Consider the following 20702-nt stretch of genomic DNA (forward strand, 5'->3'; position numbering starts at 1 on the left):
TTACAATACCAAACTTGTATAGTTTTTTTTTTTTCAAAGACATTTAATTTTTTTTCAATTATTTTCTGCGGTCATTTTGTGCGCATAATAACTTTTTTATTTTTCCCTCGACGTAGTTGTGTGAGGGCTCATTTTTTGCGTAATGTCCTGTAGTTTTTTTATAGTACCAATTTGGCGACTATTTGATCGCTTTTTATTGCGTTTTTTCTGGGAGACAGGGTAACTAAAAAAGTCCATTTCTGGCGTTCTTTATTTTATTTTTCGGCCGACGTTCACCGTGCAGGAAAAATAAAGCGCTACTTTGATAGTTTGGACCTTTACGGACGCGGCGATACCAAATACATATTTTTATTGTAGGATTTAGATTTTTTAATAATAGATATGGCAAAAGGGGGTGATTTAAACTTTTACAGCTTTTTTTTTTTTACAATTAAAAATTTTGATTATTTATTTATTTATTTTTACATTACTTTGAAGTCCCCATGGGGGAATTTAACATGCGATGCTTTGTTCGCTCCTGCAGTATGACGTAATGCTATAGCATTACGTCATACTGCTTTTTCAAAGGCAGTCTATCAAGCCACCCCACGGGGATGGCTTGATAGGCAGTCTGGTAAGGCAGCCCTGGGGCCTTTCATTAGGCCCCTGGCTGCCATGATACCTGCATGGCTCCCCCGATCTCACCGCAGGGGGGCCGTGCGGGACCCCTGAACATCGTTCGGGGGATTTAAATGCTGCTGTCAGAATTGACAGAGGCATTTAAATGGTTAATAGCCGCAACCGGCCGCGCGGCCGATTGCGGCTATTGCCCACGGGTGTCAGCTGTTAAAAACAGCTGACTCCCACACTGTATGAAGAGACGTTGCCACGCAACCTCTCTTCATACATACCCCGCGGCTCCATGATGTTCGGTACGTCATGGAGCGGGAAGGGGTTAATATCCTGTGTTTTCTTGGAATAATAAACATTTTCCCAGGTCATCATCCCGACGGCCGTATTTACAATGGAGGTTGCCCTCTGACCTCAGTAGGGACAGGAAGAGCCCTTTAAAGCACCTCCCTTCCACCATTCCTCAGTGTCTTCCTGTCCCTACGGTGGCCAGATGCAAGCTCCAGGGAGGTTCACCTACCGGAGGCACGTAGTGCCGAAGATCCCCTGGAGGGAAAAGGTCGGGGCAGCATACCCTAGTAGTCCCTGCATCTCCGACCTGCGCCGCCATGGAGCCATCAGCCGCCGAGCAGCGCAGGCCTCCTTGAGCGGGTCAGCACCTTCCGGCTGCTGCAATTGGGTAGTTCCTCCTGGCAGGGGAACAGCAGCGACGGCCTCCCTGGTCCTCGGGGCGTGTATCGTTGACATCATCCGGCGTGGTGATGTCACGCGTACAACGTAGGGGACGTGGCTACCGGCGCAGACCCGGAAATGGCGCCAAATTCAAAAAACTCCATAAAGCATTCTCTACTCCTCATAGAAGTTATCCTGCAGCTGCCAGCAGTGCCTCAGCATGTTTACACGCGACAACTCAGCACGAGATGGAGAAGCAGATACCCTACAAGCCGTGAGTGGCTCTATGCCAAAAAATGGAACATGCAAACCTGTCATGGTGATTGATTGGATGCATATATGTTCCCTTTTTCCACTTTCCTCCATTTTGTTGTATGGGTTAGACCAGTGTCCCCCCAACTCCAGTCCTCAGGGACCGCCAACAGGTCATGTTTTCAGGATTTCCTCAGTGTTGCACAGGTGATATAATTATTGTCGGGGCCTCAGACATTGCCGCAGGTGTTCTTACCATAGGATAGCCTGAAAACATGACCTGTTGGTGGTCCCTGAGAACTGGAGTTGGGGACCCCTGGGTTAGACTGATAAAGAAGGTCCGAAGGCTAAAGCGGACTCCATGAAAAAATCCAGAAAGTGCGTTCTATGTAGCAAGAGACTAGAGGATAACTACAAAAAACCCATATGTGAAGAATGCATCGGGAAGATCCTAACGGAGGAAAGGGCGGCGTTTAAAACCGATGTCAGGGGCATGATCAAAGAGGAATTGCAGGCCTCTATGGCGTCCTTCTCTCACCCTCAACCGGGTCCCTCAAGGGCCCCTAAAAGGTCAAGGCAGGCGGAATCGGCGAGCTCTATCTCCGGTGAGTCCCTGGAACTCCTATCAGAGGGAGAACTAGAAGATTCGCCGTTGTTACCGGAGGATGAGAAAAAATACTATTTTTCCTCAGATGACATAGGGCACCTCATAAAAGCAGTGAGGGAAACTATGCAGAGCGAAGAGGACCGCCCACCCAGGACAGTCCAGGACGAAATGTTCGGGGGGCCTGCGGTCAAGAAGGAAAACCATGTTTTCTGTTAATCAGACCCTGCAACAAATTATCGCGGACGAATGGCAGGAACCAGAGAAGAGACTATCCGTCTCAAAAGAGATTAGGAATCGGCTGGCGTTCACTCCTGAAGACGTCCGCCTGTATAGAGAGACCCCAATGGTCGACATACAGATCGCTAAGGTGGCCAAGAAAACTCTTCTACCTTTCGAGGATGCATCTCGGCTCTTGGACCCGATGGACAAAAAGGTTGAGGGTCTAATGAGAAAGACCTGGGAAGCGATGCCCTTTACCGTCGAAGCTAATATTGCGGCAACTTCAGTAGCCAGATCCATGGTCTTATGGCTGAATAGAATGGAAACCTCAATTAAAGACCGGGCTCCCAGGGAAGAATTAGCCAGCTGTCTTCCCTCTTTTGAAAATGGCCACTGCTTTTCTAGCAGACACGTCAGCAGAATCCGTTAGCTACGGCGCAAAAAACGCGGTCCTCAGTATTACCACAAGAAGAGCGTTATGGTTAAAATCACGGTCAGCAGATGTAACGTCCAAAAATAAACTCTGCGCCATTCCGTTCCAAGGTGAATATATGTTCGGGCCCGTCTTGGTTAAGATACTTGAGAAAGTGGGAGACAAAAGCAAGAACCTTCCTGATAGGAAATCCTATAGGAAGCCATCCTTTCCAAGGAGGACACGACAGCCACCTCCTGAAGTCAGAGGGAAATGGAAAACGGGAAGATGGTCATACCCCAAGGGAGGTCGGGGTAAGGAAGCTCAACCCATTTCTGACTCAACAACGGGTAGACTAGCACGATACCTGGTCCAGTGGCAGGGGATACCATCCAACCCCTGGGTACTTCAGATAGTTGAAACAGGGTTTCAAATCAAATTTAACTCCTTGCCTCCTAAGAGATTCTTCCTAACCTCCCCAGGGTCCCCAACAAGAACAAAAAAATCTGCTAAAGGGCATCCAGGAACTGAAGGACCTAGAAGTTATTATGCAGGTTCCCGAACACGAAAGTGGTGAGGGATTCTATTCCCCCCCCCCCCCCCTCTTCTTGATCAAAAAACCAAACGGCTCTAGCAGAACCATCTTCAACCTCAGAGCTTTAAATAAATTTATCTCTTACGAGAAATTTAAAATGGAAACCGTGAGGTCCATCGTACCGCTAATAGATCTCGACAGAGTCCTGTGCACTATAGACCTTAAGGACGCATAATACCACGTCCTAATAGTCGCAGTTCATCCTGAGGTCCGCTCTGCAGGACGGTGACACAATCTATCACTATCAGTTTATGGCTTTACCCTTCGGTATCTCGACTGCCCCTAGAGTCTTCCCGAAGATAGTGATAGAAATGATAGCTTATTTTAGGCGAAATCAGATTCTCATTTTTCCATATCTGGACGATTTTTTGCTAGTATCAAGGACAACAGAAGCCATACGCGCAGACCTGTCCGTAGTCCTGTCTATCCTGAATGATTTAGGGTGGATAATAAACGAAAGTCTGATCTGATTCCGGGTACACAGAAGACATATTTAGGTGTACTCCTAGACTCCCGCATTCAGGAATCATGGCTTCCACCATCCAGAAGTAAAGACCTTATTCGATCCATAACATCCCTATATCAGGCCACTACGATGTCCATCAGAGAAGCGATAAAAGTGCTGGGCCTGTTGACAGCCTGCATACAAATAGTCCCATAGGCACAAGCCCATACTCGACAACTACAACGGTTCATCCTTGCCAGGTGGGACAAACGGCAGACCTCCCTAGACAAGAAGGTGAGCCTGTCCGTCCAAGTTAAAGAGTTTCTGCGCTCGTGGACTTTACAGAGTAACCTGAGCAAGGGTACCTTTTGGTCACGAGAACCCTCTATATCCGTCACAATGGATGCTAGCAAACCAGGTGGGGAGCGCAAGTAGCAGACCTGACCCTGCAGAGAACCTGGGATTCTCGAATAGCCGCACGCTCGTCCAAGTATAGGGAATTAAGAGCGATATGGGAGACCCTTCGTGCAGCAGAACCCCACTTAAGAGGAAGGCATGTTAAAATCCTAACCGATAACATGACAGCCTTGTCGTTTGTTCGTCACCAGGGGTGAACACGACACCCGCACCTCCAACAGCTGGCGGCAAGGATACTTCGCTGGGCAGAATCCACCATCTTATCCCTTTCAGCCATCCATCTTAAGGGGTCCACAAACCTCATCGGAGACTTTCTCAGCAGACAAAGTGTCCTTCCAGGAGCATGGTGTCTGAACCAGAAAGCCTTCAATCATCTAACACGCCAGTGGGGAAAACCGCAGATCAATCTGTTCGCCATGAGAGGAAATGCAAAATGCCGGGACTTCTATTCTCTCAACCCAAGGGACAACCCATGCAGGGTAGACGCCCTGTCTCAAAATTGGGACATGGACTTTGCCTATGCATTTTCCCCCTTCCCACTGATTCCGTACACCCTCAAAAAGATTCAGGCCAGCTGAGTCGCAATAATCCTAGTCACTCCCATGTGGGACAAGAGACCCTGGTATTCCCTACTGAAGGCCTTAGCGATCCAGGGACCCCGCATTCAGAGTCCGACCGGGCCATGTGCAATCCGCCATAGTTGTGTGAAGGCAGGTGTTGTGGACCTCCTGTTCGTACGTTTGGTACCATTTTGCCGTACATGTGACGTTTTGACCGCTTTTTAGAAAATAACATTTCCTTGGAGACGGAGTGCCAGAGATTCTGGCATTGTGTGTATTTTTTTATTTTTTTTTTTAATTTCCTGACGGCGTTCATCCTGTGGGATAAATAATACGCTATGTTAACCCCTTCACAACTGCTGACAGTAATTTTACGTCGGACGGTCATGAAGAGTGTATTAAGTGGACTCGGAGCCAGGTCTGCTCCGCACCCGGGAGCTGCCAGGTGTTTGACAGCTGCCAGTTGCCGGTGACTGCCATGATCAGAGTTGGCTGTTTAGATACAACGCGGTCGGGGGTGAAGGTGGGCTGGCATCGCAGCCCCCAACCTACTGAAGACTTCCAGGGCTGCCATGTATAGATGCCTATCAAGCCTTGTGCCTAACCTGGCTTGATGGGTAACATGAAATGGCTATGTACAAGTATTGCAGTATATAGTATAAAGGAACATTCAATCAAATGTTTTCAAACAGTTAAGAAAAATGTAAGAATATTAAAAGTACCAAAAAACAAAAAAAAGTCCCCCCCCCCCCCACACACACACGCACATAATCCATGCATACATATATATTTTGTATTCTTACACTCCAAAAAATTTGAATAAAAAAGTGATCAAAAAGACTTATATTTCCCAAAATGTACTAATAAAAACTACAGCCAACCCAACAAAAAACAAGCCCTCAGACTACCGAATCAATGAAAAAATTAGGGTTCTCAGAATATGGCAATGGAAATAAATTTTTGTTTAAAAAAATATATTTACTTTTCAAAAATAGTTAGAAATCGTGCTGCAAAAACAACAAGCCCTCCTGCGGCTGCCCTGACACTATTAGGACCATTTAAATGCTTCTGTCTGCATTGACAGCAGAATCTAAAGGGTTATGGCCGTGCTTGAAGTTATCTGTGATGGCAGCCATTGCAGTCCGGTGCCCCCCTGAGCCCACTCCATGTAAACCCCAGGCATGTACATTACTTATGTCGCTACGGGGTTAATGACTTACATCGGCAGCCGCTTTTTGTGGAATTCTTAGTTTTCAGGATTGTGGGAAAACCCCTTTATGCTAGATTCACACGGACGTATTCGCACGCGCAAAACATAGAGAATAGATCCCATTGATTTCTGTTGCGCAAACAGCCCCCTCTGCCCCCAGCATACTCTATTTTACTGCGCATTTGCACTGGAAATGAGCGAGCACGCTCGTTTAAGGCTGATACTTGGGCGAGCATCGGTCTTCTTGAGTAACTGATTAGTCGTCCGAGCAAATGCGGGGGGTGGCGAGGTAGAGTGGGGGGAAGGCGTGAGAGAGATCTCTCTCTCCTCACCGCCTGCTCCCCCCCCCCCCCCCCCCCCTGCATTTGCTCGGACGAGTAATCAGTTACTTGAGAAGATCGATGCTCGCCCAAGTATCAGCCTTAAACGAGCGTGCTCGCTCATCTCTAATCTGGACTCAGATTAATTAGACATTTAAATTGTTGCGTCTCGGCTGCGAGCAAATCAACAAGCCTTGCGTGCGCAAAAAGTACAGTAAAATACGCAGATGCACGTGCAGAAAAGCATCGTTCATGCTGCAAAAATGGTGCGCTCATGCATGTGTAAATACGCATACGCTAGTGTGAAGGCGCCTCAGGGTGCGTTGACACTTCGCCGATTTGGTGCAGATCTATACCAAAATCTGCGACGTGTGAACGCAGCCTTAAAGACTATTGCGCGGCATTTTAGCGTCTAAGTGAGGGATACTTACACGGCAGATTAGTTGTAAAAACTTCTGTAATTAAAAATCAGTCCCAGATATCTGAAAATGGTTGTTGTAGTAACCGCACAGATTTCTGGGAGTCCAACATGGATGGATGAGACTTGCACATGAATATTCGCTCGCAATCACAACCCCCCGCCTTGTTCACTTGGCAGATAGATGCCGTGACTTTAGCGCGGAGGCCGTGGCACGGAGGCCTTCCATCAGCTGCAGTAAGAACCCGTGCTGCAGTCTGTGTGACGTGGATTTTTTACTGCGGACGGATTTCAAATCCGCATACGAATTAACATACGAGACGTCCCTTATTGACGTGGATTCCCCACCTTCAACACGGGAAATCTGTCGGGAAATCTACATGTGGATTTGCCTGCTGAATAGGGCTAAATCCGTGTGAAACTCTTCACCTATTTACTTGTCATGTGACCAATGAATCTGATGTCATGGGCCTGAAAAGAGGCCGCAATACTCACCTGAGCGCCGCAGCTGATCGCTGGGAGTCCCTGGTGGCGGATCCCCACCTATCTGATACTGATGAGTTATCCTGAGAATGGGTCGTCAATAGTTCAGTCCTGAAATCCCTCTTTAAAGGGGTTTTCCCACCACTTAAATTGCCTCACAGCTACTCTGTACTTGCTGCGGACCAGGACATGTGACTGCTGCAGCCAATCACAGTGACCTTCTATGAACTATTTTGGTCATCCAGTCACTAAGAAAAAAATAAATAAAAAGTGACCGAAAAGTTGTATGAACTCCAAAAAAATGTACCAATAGAAACTACAGGACGTCCCGCATAAAAAAAAACAAGTCCTCGTGTGACCCTATCGACAGGAAGTCAAGAAAGTTATGGTGGTCAAAGATTTATATAATAGATATTTTAGTTTTTAGTAATTAGCAAAAAAAAAACCCATAAATTTGGTGTCATAATCGCAGAATAAAGAGATCGTCATTTTTTTTTTTTACCGCATTGTGTACACTGTAAAAAACAAGACCCTGCAAAGATGGCAAAAATGCTTTTTTTTACCCATTTCACTCAATTTAGAAACTTGTAAAAGTTTCTCAGTACAGTAAAAGTACCACTGAAAAATACAACTTGTCCCGCAAAACACCAGACCTCCGACAGCCGCAAAGTAGGGAACAGAAACTGGAAAAAAAAGGCCACATCCTTAAGGGGTTAATAGGTCAGCAGTCCCTCTCTGCTGGCCATTTGGGCTCTCAAATGTCCATCGTCATTGCAGGTTACCTGCTAGAAGAAAGGCATATTTCAGTTTCTCCAGAGAAGGGCGCTATAAGAGTTGCTTCCCGTTACCCTGGAGTAATGTAATGTAATGTGATTGTGTCTCCTGCAGGAAGCGCTGCTCACTCCCCAGCCACAATGGCTACCCAGGCCTACGTGACAGAACTCCAGGCGACGCCACCTGCCTCTACCCAGAGCACCTCCCAGCAGTATGTGGCAGAACTACAGGTGACCCCTCCAGCACCCACTCCTCAGCCGGCCGGATCTCAGACTCCTGCCCCGCAGCAGTACATAGTGGTCACTGTGTCCGGTGAGTGGATGCACCTCATACAAAGAGTCACGTTATACATGTGACCGGGGTCAGACCCCTCTAATGACTCCTTCCTCCTACAGAAGGTGAGCTGAGTCCTGGAGGATCCTCGACCACTCAGACTGGTGTGCCCACACAGGTCGTGCAACAAGTGCAAGCCGCACAGCAGGTACTAGCCCCGACAAATTCTCAGAACGGGCAGCCAGGGGTTTCCCCTTCTATGTAAACAAAGCTTACAGAAAGTTCCCAAACTTTACTTTGTTTCCACTCCTTTGGCTGCCAGTTGAAACATTTCTTTATATTCAGAACCTCGTCCCGCTTACACAGCTGCACTGTGACAATTCCATCCCTAGGGGAGAGGGGTATTGTCACTCCTTGAGGAGAGCACCTAGAAGGTGAGTGAGGAGACTCATAAGGCCATGCATGCTCCTCTGGGTAATATGCAAATAAGGGAGATGGAACAATACCTCTGCAGCGCCACCTATTGCATGGCAAGAATAAACTAGCTTACAAACGGTCCTGCGCTCATAGGAGTCACCACTTTGGGATAGAATTACAATAATATTTCTCCCAAGTATTGGAGACTTACTTTGGTGGAGGGGGGTATTCCCAATACCTCAAAAGATGTTACAGTCAGCCGAATGGTGTAGAGTTATCCTCTTCTTTATATAAGTAATACTGCCATTCAGTGGCCCTCTCAGAGTGATCGTGTCCAGATCTGGGATGGTTGGGACACGTGCATAAGTAGTGCAGTGTAGTAAAGTAGCAATCCAAGGATCGCATCTTCAAGTCCACTCGAGGGACAAGAAAGTAGAAAAACCACTCCCTTCCTGGGACTCTACTCATGAGACTGGAGTTGATGGCAATCACTGAAGTCTACAGACTTGGCTGAAGCGCAGTAGGGATTTTGTCTCCGATTAAAGAAGATAAGTCTACACCATTCGGCTGCTTGTAACATCTTTTGAGGCATTGGATGTAGTCCACACCAGGTGAGACTACATACATTATCACTCTATCTCGGGCGCTCTCCTGATTTTGTATACCTATTGGATGGCAGCATTCCTGCAAATCAATGTCCGACCCCTTTACAGGTCTTTCCAACAATGATTGGGAATTGAAAACCAAGCTAGAATCTATACACAGACAGCTGTTTCGGGGTGTTTGCCCCTCATCAGTGCGCAGTAGGATTCTGTCTTGGCTAGCGAGCCCGGAGGGGTATCATCACTGCATAAGTAGAGGACCTAGGAGGTGATTGAGGGGACTTATAAGGCCATTCATGCTCCTCTGGGAAGTACATGCAAAAAGGTAAGGTGGAACAATACCTCTGTAGCACCCTTAAACAGCTGTCTTTGTATGGATTCTGGCTTGGTTTTCAATTCCCAATCATTGTTGGAAAGACCTGTATAAAGGGTCGGACATTGATTTGCAGGAATGCTGCCATCCAAAAGGTGGCGCTGCAGAGGCATTGTTCCCTCTTCCTTAAATCCATTCCTGTGACGGGACTAGGTCTGGAATATAAACTGAGATGTTCCCATTCATCGATTGCAAGCAGAGATCTTGAAAATAGTGAAGAAACTGAAACGCGAAGTATATTAGAAAGCTGCGGCGATTCCACATTCAGCAGTGTTCCCGTCCTGACTGTGTGCTGCTGCCGGCGCCAGCTGCCTGTCCTGCGGCTTCTGAGTTGGGGGAACTTTCTCTTTTTCTGGGGCTTTTACTCAACATATTGAATGACATATTAGGTAGGATCTCCTCCACCGCCTTCTCTGATTTACATATTTTAACCTTATTGCTGCAAAATTACTTAAAGATTGGGGTGGAGGTAAGCGCAACAAGTATATGTAGAGGCGCTAACCACAACAGGACGTCTCCACCAGCTGGGAGCTGCCATAGATTTCAGCTGTTATTTATGTACTGTTACAAATTCTTATATATAAAAGAGAAAAAGTCTTATGGAGGTGATAGCTTTGTTGGTGAACCAGAAAAGTTATATTTGCAAGCTTCTGAGGCTACTTAGTCCTTTATCAGGCTGTAGTCCAAGAATATATCTGAAGAAACGCATGTATACACAACAGAGCAGATTAATTCACATTAAAAAAGGCAGGAAACAAATGGGAGGAAAAGGGCGGCATTTTTTAAAGCTGCAAAGTTTGGTAACAATATGGTGTGTGCAAAATTCATGATTTAATACACCAGTATACTGGTTTAAATAGCTTAATAGATTGCCCCTTTGTGTTTTGTATTATCTTTTGTATTCCTTTCTACTCCACTTCTTCCTCTGCACTCCATGTCATATGCTTCACCTTTCTCCTATCTATTCTTTTTTCTGCCAACGTCCTCTGTACTATATGTCCCTCTCACCCCTCTGTATTATATGTCCCTCTCACCCCTCTGTACTATATGCCCCTCTCACCCCTCTGTACTATATGCCCCTCTCACTCCTCTGTATTATATGTCCCTCTCACCCCTCTGTATTATATGTCCCTCTCACCCCTCTGTATTATATGTCCCTCTCACCCCTCTGTATTATATGTCCCTCTCACCCCTCTGTATTATATGTCGCTCTCACTCCTCTGTATTATATGTCCCTCTCACTCCTCTGTATTATATGTCGCTCTCACTCCTCTGTATTATATGTCCCTCTCACTCCTCTGTATTATATGTCCCTCTCACTCCTCTGTATTATATGTCCCTCTCACTCCTCTGTATTATATGTCCCTCTCACTCCTCTGTATTATATGCTCCTCTGTACTATATGCCCCTCTGCCTCCTCTGTACTATATGCCCCCTCTGCCTCCTCTGTACTATATGCCCCCTCTGCCTCCTCTGTACTATATGCCCCCTCTGCCTCCTCTGTACTATATGCCCCCTCTGCCTCCTCTGTACTATATGCCCCCTCTGCCTCCTCTGTACTATATGCCCCCTCTGCCTCCTCTGTACTATATGCCCCCTCTGCCTCCTCTGTACTATATGCCCCCTCTGCCTCCTCTGTACTATATGCCCCCTCTGCCTCCTCTGTACTATATGCCCCCTCTACCTCCTCTGTACTATATGCCCCCTCTACCTCCTCTGTACTATATGCCTCCTCTGTACTATATGCCCCTCGGCCTCCTCTGTACTATATGCCCCCTCTACCTCCTCTGTACTATATGCCCCCTCTACCTCCTCTGTACTATATGCCCCTCTACCTCCTCTGTACTATATGCCCCTCGGCCTCCTCTGTACTATATGCCCCTCGGCCTCCTCTGTACTATATGCCCCCTCTACCTCCTCTGTACTATATGCCCCCTCTACCTCCTCTGTACTATATGCCTCCTCTGCCTCCTTTGTACTATATGCCCCCTCTACCTCCTCTGTACTATATGCCCCCTCTACCTCCTCTGTACTATATGCCCCCTCTACCTCCTCTGTACTATATGCCCCCTCTACCTCCTCTGTACTATATGCCCCCTCTGCCTCCTTTGTACTATATGCCCCCTCTACCTCCTCCGTATTTTAAGCCCCTCCTCCGTATTATAAACCCCTCTCCTCCGTATTATAAACCCCTCTCCTCCGTATTATAAGCCCCTCTCCTCCGTATTATAAGCCCCTCTCCTCCGTATTATAAGCCCCTCTCCTCCGTATTATAAACCCCTCTCCTCCGTATTATAAACCCCTCTCCTCCGTATTATAAACCCCTCTCCTCCGTATTATAAACCCCCCTCCTCCGTATTATAAGCCCCTCTCCTCCGTATTATAAACCCCTCTCCTCCGTATTATAAACCCCTCTCCTCCGTATTATAAGCCCCTCCTCCGTATTATAAACCCCTCTCCTCCGTATTATCAACCCCCCTCCTCCGTATTATAAGCCCCTCTCCTCCGTATTATAAACCCCTCTCCTCTGTATTATAAACCCCTCTCCTCCGTATTATAAACCCCTCTCCTCCGTATTATAAACCCCTCTCCTCCGTATTATAAACCCCTCTCCTCCGTATTATAAACCCCCCTCCTCCGTACTATAAGCCTTTCCTCTATTCTACAAGCTCCTTCCGTGTACTATAAGCCCCCCCCCTCTACTATAAGCCTTTCCTCTATTCTACAAGCTCCTCCTGTGTACTATAAGCCCCTCCTCTGTATTATAAGCCCCCCCTCTACTATAAGCTTTTCCTCTATACTACAAGCTCCTCCTGTGTACTATAAGCCCCTCCTCTGTATTATAAGCCCGCCCCTCTGTACTATAAGCCTTTCCTCTATTCTATAAGCTCCTCCTTTGTAGTATAAGCTCCTCCCACTTTTGTACCATACTGTCCCCCTCTGTCTTACCAGGCTCTTCTTCCCTGTACTATAAGGTCTGCATCCCTCGTCTCCGCTGTTTGCTCTTCCGTGTTTTGCACCTTCTATCACTTTCGGACGCTCATACTCCCCAGCTAATACTATTTCTGCATCTCCACTCACAGAGACTACTGGTACAAGCCAGGGTCCAGCCCAAAGTGACTGCAGTGTCCCCCCTGCAGCTGGCTGGAGCATCTGTACCCCAACAAGTATGTCGCTGTGCCTCCACCTACTATCAGTGCCATTGTCCATCATGTCATCCACATTACAGGCCAGATAGATTGTTCATTGTCCTTTGCTAACTCCATCCCCCAATGATAGAGCCTGGAGTATATATATATATATCTGTATTTCATTAGCCCCCTGACATCCGTTCAGACATGACATTGTGTTGTTTCGTCCTCCACACCTGACATACAATGGAGTAATGTGAATATCAGAGCCATCCGCCTTCTCTCTTCTCTCTCCTATAGCGTCTGGTGGTGCAGAGCGCTCCAAAGGCGGCTCAGGTCTCCCTGGCAGTACACACAGTGCAGCAACCGGCACACTCACCACCAGAGGTAGGTGGCTCCCCCTCACCCGTAGTGCATGGCCAGTCACTAGAGAAGTGGTACGCTGAGTTTGAGTGTTGAGTGGCGGAGGATGCATGTTGCTTTGCGCTGCATTATAATTTCTGCTTTTTGTTACAGAGTGAGAGCGCAGCTCTGAAGACTGCACAGAGTCAGCCGCTGCCGGTGCATGGCACTCCGCAAGAGGTGGGCCAGTATATTATACCATCTTGTATCTCCATCTCTTACATCTTAACAAACAGCCTCCTCCCAAAAAAAGGTCCCTGAGATCTTACCGAGGGGTAGTTGTGGGTTTGCCTGATTGTAAGCTACTCAATACTTAATGATAAAGTGGTGTCCCTTAGGGGCAGCTCACTGGAAATGCCACCCAGAGATTGTTTTCTCCTCAAAGACTTAGAGGGGTTTTCCAGCTCTTCACAATTGATGACCTATCCACAGGATAGGCCATCCATAGCTGATCAGCAGGGGTCTGCTGCCCGGGATCCTGGACAATCGGCTGTTCGCCGGAGCAAGTTCCATCCTGAATAGAGCAGGAAGCAGATGGCTCTCTACATTGTGCAGTGGTCCAGCGTGGCGTTGCAGGCACAGCTCACCACAATGCACTGAGCTATCTGTTTCCTGCTCCATACAGGGTGACAGTTGGTGGGCTGCGGTCGTGGGTGGCAACCCCCCGCCGAACAGTTATTAATGACTTATCATGTGAATAGGTCATCAATATGAATAACTGGAAAACTATTGAACATCCCTTCTTATGTCGTAATACTACATTGTGGTGAGCCCATTGGCATTCGTGGGCAAGCGGTGGTTGGCTCCAGCTTTCTTAATGCAGACAAAGAGCTGAGCAGAGCAGTAAGTCACTGAAAATGGGATACTAGTAGGATCTTTGGAGAGTTGTCGTCCAATGCTGGTGGTTAACTTGTCTTCCAGGCTCCAGTGATGAGTCCTGTCAGCAAACTCAACATGATATGTACGTCTCGTTCAGCTTCTCCTCTGTCCTGCACTGATCTGATAGATCATGGACAGGTAGGGAGAAGTATGAATAGCGCACTGTCCTCTGAGTAATCGGGCAGAGTGCTTTATGAGCACTCTGCCCAGTCATTACGGCAGCAGTATGGCAGGTGTGGCGCTGCTGGCCCCTCATGACTTCAGACTATTAGATGCAGGGACTTTCTAGCAAGAAAGCCTTATAGTCTAAACAATATGGTTTGTAAATCAAGTAGTGTAACTGTAAATCCCAGCAACTGTTTTTCTGTGGTTGTTTATCTGTGATGTGCCCATATTCTAGCGGCTCTTCTTTACCTAGAATGCCATCTTGGTTGGTGCAAGGTTTCTTAATGGCTTTCTCGCTTTGTTCTCTGCAGCGCTCTGTTGTACAAGCAACTCCTCAACCCCAGAAGGCTTCTCCTGTCCATCAGCTAAATGTCCAGGGTCTGCAGCACGTCCAGGGAACATCAGAGGTATGGATGGGGTAGCTCATACTGTCTGAGGGTCCCCTCTATGTGACATGAGAGTCACACATGTACTGGCCAAGGGTATCCTTTGTGACCTGAGATCAGACATGTACTGGCCGAGGGTCTCCTTTGTGACCTGAGATCAGACATGTACTGTCCGAGGGTCTCCTTTGTGACCTGAGATCAGATATGTACTGGCCAAGGGTCTCCTTTGTGACCTGAGATCAGACATGTACTGGCCGAGGGTCTCCTTTGTGACCTGAGATCAGACATGTACTGGCCGAGGGTCTCCTTTGTGACCTGAGATCAGACATGTACTGGCCGAAGGTCTCCTTTGTGACCTGAGATCAGACATGTACTGGCCGAGGGTCTCCTTTGTGACCTGAGATTAGACATGTACTGGCCGAGGGTCTCCTTTGTGACCTGAGATCAGACATGTACTGGCCGAGGGTCTCCTTTGTGACCTGAGATCAGACATGTACTGGCCGAGGGTCTCCTTTGTGACCTGAGATCAGACATGTACTGGTTGAGGGTCCCCTGTGTGACTTGAGATCGGACATGTACTGGCTGAGGGTCCCCTTTGTGACCTGAGATCAGACATGTACTGGTTGAGGGTCTCCTGTGTGACTTGAGATCATACATGTACTGGTTGAGGGTCTCCTGTGTGACTTGAGATCAGACATGTACTGGCCGAGGTTCCTATTTGTGACCTGAGATCAGACATGTACTGGCTGAGGGTCCCCCAGGCCGCAGTGATGTTGTTGTCTTTTATGTGACTCTCATGAGACATTTCTCATAGTTTGCCCGTCGTATAACCCTCTCTTTATTCTCCAGAGCTCAGTCAGGCAGTTTCTGTGTAGTTCAGCCAAGCTTCAAACAGATCTTCAGGAGTTAGGAAGTACATTCTGCCAGCCCCTGATCGGCTTGGCACAGACCTTCCACTTCATGCCTCCTGTGGTGCCAGGGCCCAGTTCCGAGTGGGTGGATCCTTTCCATTGCATGCCTCATCATCCACTTTTGTCCACCCCACTCGCAGACCACCCAAAGCAGAGAGTCAAAGTTCAGAAGGTGCCTCAAGTGTTGATGTTTGGTACAACCCCCTCTGCACTGAAAGTAGGTGCCAGGGTGGCAGGGCTGTGATTAGGGTCAGAATTTAGAGTCTGTTTATTGTGAAGGAGGCTGTTGTATACCTGTATATTCTGTGTCTAATATATTGTCACTAATCTCAGGTGCAGCAGTTACCACAGGTTCCTGTACAACACGTATACCCTGGGCAAGTTCAGTATGCGGAAGGAGGGGATGTCACGTATACAGCAAGCACCATGTAAGTCCTAAGTATTTCTTTGCCTAAACCCCTTCTCAACAAGTACTATACATATTCAGTGCAGGCCGGGCGTCATTGTGTGGAGGAAACTCTGGCTTTGGATCAGTAGTGACAGCGGCATGACAAGAGGGAGGAGGCTCCCTCTGACACCAGAAATACCCGCACACAACAAGATCACAGGCTGACATTTGGTTACCATGGCATCCTGGAGCTTTGTGAAGGATGCCTATAAAATTACAATATACTGCAATACCTAAGTTGTAAGCAATCAGATGATTGTCAGTTTAAGTCCCCTAAAGTATTTTTAAAAAAGTAAGAATAAGATTAATAAAGTTTTTTTTATTAGTAATAAATAAAAAATATTGGAATTTTAAACACTCCCTTTCTAATTCGTTAAAAATCAAAAAATTAAAAAAAAAATTGGTATTGTTGCATCCGTAAAACTCCAGATAATTAAAATATCACATTATTAATCCCGCACTGGGAATACCATTAGAAAAAAATACAGAATGCCAGAATTGCATTTTTTTTTCGATAATTTCGAAAATTGAATATCAAGCAATCAAAAAGTGGTATGTACCCCAAAATGTTACCCATAGAAAAACGAGCCTCACACCGCCCCACGAACAGAAGAATTAAAAAATTATTTGCTTCAAAAGATGGCACAAAAAGCAATTTTTTTCAAAAAGGTTTTTTAAGTAGTAGAACATAAAAAACTATATGAATTTAGTATCGAAATTGAGTTTGTTTGTTTATTTATTTTTTTTTTAAATTTCACTGAGAATTTCTTTTTATATGGTAATTAGAGATGAGCGAGCGTACTCGGAAAAGCACTACTCGCTCGAGTAATTTGCTTTATCCGAGTATCGCTGTGCTCGGGTCTGAAGATTCGGGTGCCGCTGCGGCTGACAGGTGAGTCGCAGCGGGGAGCAGGGGAGAGCGGGCGGGAGAGAAGGAGAGAAAGATCTCCCCTCCGTTCCTCCCCGCTCTCCCCTGCAGCTCCCCGCTCCGTGCCGGCACCCAAATCTTCAGGGACGAGCACAGCGATACTCGGATAAAGCAAATTACTCGAGCGAGTAGTGCTTTTCCGAGTACGCTCGCTCATCTCTAATGGTAAGCTAAATGTCACCATTGAATTCAACTTGTGCCACGAAAAAAACCTAAAACAAGCCCTCATATGGCTATGTCGGCAGAAAAATAGAAAAGCTATGATTTTTTTTTTTTTTTGAAAGTGGGAATGGAAAAATGGAAATAAAAAAACAAAAAAGAGCTGCAGTGGGAAGGGGTTAAAGATTATGTGGTAGATACACTATTGGAATGATCTATGTCTTCTTCATGTCCATGCAGACGCTCGGGATCCTTCCCCTATACAGATACTCCTTTATACAGCCAAGCCACGGGATCCACTTACTATGAAACTCAGAGTGCCACGGGCCAGGTTAGCTCTCCTACATCATCCCCGGCTGTCGCCAGCAGTCCCTCAGTCCCCATGTATGTATCTGGAGGACAGATCCTTGCCAACACCACCCCACCAGGGGCTTCTGGAGGAGCTACAGCCAGCGGGGGATCAGGATCTGGGACCTATGTTATACAGGGTGGATTTATCATGGGAAACGCCGCTCAGTCCTACTCTCACACCACACGTGCCTCCCCTGTGACGGTAAGAGTCAACTCTTGGAGGACAGCTCTGTAATGGTACTCATGCAGCCATTTCCACCAGTCATGCCCGCACTTCATTATCTGAGTGTTCTCTTTTCATCACCAGGTGCAATGGCTGTTGGACAATTACGAGACGGCAGAAGGGGTGAGTCTCCCACGTAGCACCCTGTACTGCCACTACCTCCTGCACTGTCAGGAGCAGAAACTGGAGCCAGTGAATGCTGCATCATTTGGGAAGCTCATCCGCTCCGTCTTTATGGGGCTCCGCACTCGCCGGTTGGGGACCAGGTAGAGATTTCTCATCTTTATGGGTTATGTAAAATTTTAAATGCCACAAAAGTTAAATACAATGGATGAGAAGGGAACAGCTAGTCTTCCTGTAGATATCACACTGCCATAATAGTATGGTACCTGAAACCCTCTCCTGGTATGGGATATGTATGGTATAGAAAGGCAGGGTGCCGGATGGGATCCCACAGAGGAGCTGCTGTAGAAAAAAATTGCTGAAAGAGTTCCTGCTGGCTATGATAGAAATCTGAAATCACAGCGGGCATCGTAGATTGCTGTGTAGACCCAGACTGTCAGAGTGCCCATGCTGACCGCTGTCTATTGCTGAAAGTGCTTACGGTGGGAATTGGAGCATCAGAGCTGGAGTACGGAGCAATGGAAGAAGGCAGTGTGGTCTTATGAATTACATTTTACATCATGTAGACGCCCGGGCGCCTGTTTGTCAACTGTCTTGGGAAGAGATGGCACCAGGATGCACTATGGGAGGAAGACACTCCGACAGAGGTGGTGTAGTGGTCTAGACAATGTTCTGCTGGGTACCTGGCTCCTGGCATCATGTGGATGTGACATGCACCACCTACCTAACATTGCGCAGATAAGTACCCTTTTCATGACAGGGGGCTTCCCTCATGGTAGTGCCCTCTCTCAGCAGGATAATGTGCCCAACCACACTGAAAAGCTGTTCGTAAATGGATGAAGAACAGGATGAGGAGATCAAGGTGATGACTTGTCCTCCGAATACCGCAGATCTCAACCTGATCAAGTTTCCGCGGGATGTGCTGGAACACAAATCTGATCCATGGAGGCTGCGCTGAGCAACCTGCAGGACTTAAAGTGACCATTCAGTTTTGGAACGAAATTCTAACCGAGATTGGCAGAGGTGTATATTACCAGCAGTTGTCCATCTGTGCTGTGCCTTCCATCCACCGGTTCCAGGTCCCATTATCAGCTGCCCAAGATGATTTTAACTACCGTGTTTCCCCGAAAATAAGACTCTGCCTTATATTAATTTTTGCCTCAAAAGAGGTACTGGGTCTTATTTTTTAGAGATGTCTTATACTTACCTAGGAGGCTCAGTTCAGGTCCCTCCCGCTGCTCTCCAGAGCTCCGGCGCAGTTCCTGCAGTCCTCGGCCGCCCACAGAAAATCACTTCCTGGCTACTGTGTTCATAAGTCCCACCTTCATGAAGCGATGGCTCTGATTGGCTGAGCAGCGCTCGAAGAACCAATCAATGCGATGGCTTTGATTGGTTTATCGAGCTCTGCATTGATCGGCTGAGCAGCACTCGAAGAACCTATCGCAGCCATCTCTTCCTAGAGGTGGGCTTTATGAATCCTCTAGCCAGGAAGTGATGTTGTATGAGCGACCGAGGACTGCAGGAACCGCACTGAAGCTCTGGAGAGCAGCGGGAGCGGCCTGGACCAAGCCTGCTAGGTAGTATATTCCCTTTTTTTTCTATTAAATGTAATGCAGCTAAGGCTTATTTTCGGGGTATGGCTTATATTTCAGGCCTCCCCGAAAATCCTGAAAAATCAGGGTAGGGTGTATTTTCAGTCAAACACAGTAGCTAATGCACATTACGCAGTGCTCGCTGATTGGCCAGTGCTGACACGTTGCAGGCCAATCAGACAGCAGTGATGGTGCATTTGTAGTCTAACACTGTCAATGAACTGTGGGGGATTAGACAACTTGAAGATTGCGTTGGTCATCTTGAACTGCCGATAATGGGGCCGAAAACCTGTCTATCCGAGGGATGGCAGAGAAAAATAACTGCAGATAATATACCTCCTTCCCCCTCTGGACCTGGACAGAAGTTTATCCCAAAGTAGGAGGCTCACTTTAAAGGATCTGCTGCTAACATCTTGTGCCACAGGACCTGAGATCTTGTGGAGTCCAGACTTCAACGGTTGAGAACTAAGTGGTACGAGGAGTTATTAATATTATGGCTGATTGGTACACAGTGTTGAACTGGGGCTTCTTGAGCCCACCACAAGAATTCGTTCCCATCCTCCATGTTAGCGGAAAAAAATAGATTTTCAATGTCCAGTTATTAATGTGTGAGCCGAGTTCTCGATGCTCCGTGAAGCGCCGCTGTCCTTCCATGTTGCTCAGATATTTCGTAAATGGGGAATCCAGCATATTTCCTAAATGAAAGCAGATGGATACACTGGTAATGGCTCTTATACAGGACCTGTCTGATATACGCATTACAGACACATACCTTTTCTGTAGGTAGCTGATGTGTGTTGTGTTCTGACATGCAGACCTAGTGGCCACGACCCCACGGTCCCATCCCAGGACAGCGGTGGAGGGGGGTCATTAGTAAATCAACAGCTGGAGGCGCAGAGGACAGGCAGCTCTTCCATGTTCCTCCGGTGTTGCTCCATCATTCTGCAGACTCCCCCCCCCCCCCCCCCCCCCCTTTCCTGCCAATTACGAATATATATATAAGAGCTTGGTCAATCGCAGAATTGAAAGCAGCCGTGAAAGACAGAAATGCGTGGAGAACATTGATCCATGGAGTGACCGAGGGTCGGATGCGACTGAACGGATAATCCTCATCATGTTACAACAGCCAGCAAGAAGCCAAGCTGTTGTAACACCGCAGGAGAGGGAGGGGGACACAAAATTTGTTTGTGTACTACTGTAGTCAGAAGCAGTATGTCCACGCTGGTGGGTGAGGCTATGTAGTGAGTGCTTAGGGGGCGGCCTACTGGAGGATCCACCAATGGACAGTCTGATACTGCTGGGGTTTATAGGGAAGCAGGGTCCTACATGTGATGTACAGTATATAC

General features: G+C 47.3%; 1 protein-coding gene across 2 annotated transcripts in view; it reads left to right on the forward strand.

Annotated features, from left to right (window-relative positions):
• RFX1 (regulatory factor X1) overlaps window positions 1–20702 on the forward strand; it is a 34783-nt gene that overhangs the window by 1878 nt on the left and 12203 nt on the right. For both annotated transcript variants that reach the window (XR_010790429.1, XM_066593725.1), the window contains exons 2-9: window positions 8108–8305; window positions 8389–8474; window positions 13090–13176; window positions 13306–13371; window positions 14547–14642; window positions 15866–15960; window positions 17308–17620; window positions 17726–17907. Coding sequence is in view for 1 of the 2 variants with exons in the window: in XM_066593725.1 (XP_066449822.1) it covers window positions 8134–8305; window positions 8389–8474; window positions 13090–13176; window positions 13306–13371; window positions 14547–14642; window positions 15866–15960; window positions 17308–17620; window positions 17726–17907 (1097 nt within the window). In the remaining variant the exon portion in view is untranslated. The remainder of the gene's footprint in view (window positions 1–8107; window positions 8306–8388; window positions 8475–13089; window positions 13177–13305; window positions 13372–14546; window positions 14643–15865; window positions 15961–17307; window positions 17621–17725; window positions 17908–20702) is intronic.

The sequence above is a fragment of the Eleutherodactylus coqui genome, chromosome 2 (assembly GCF_035609145.1).
Source record: "Eleutherodactylus coqui strain aEleCoq1 chromosome 2, aEleCoq1.hap1, whole genome shotgun sequence".
Classification (NCBI taxonomy): Eukaryota; Metazoa; Chordata; class Amphibia; order Anura; family Eleutherodactylidae; genus Eleutherodactylus; species Eleutherodactylus coqui.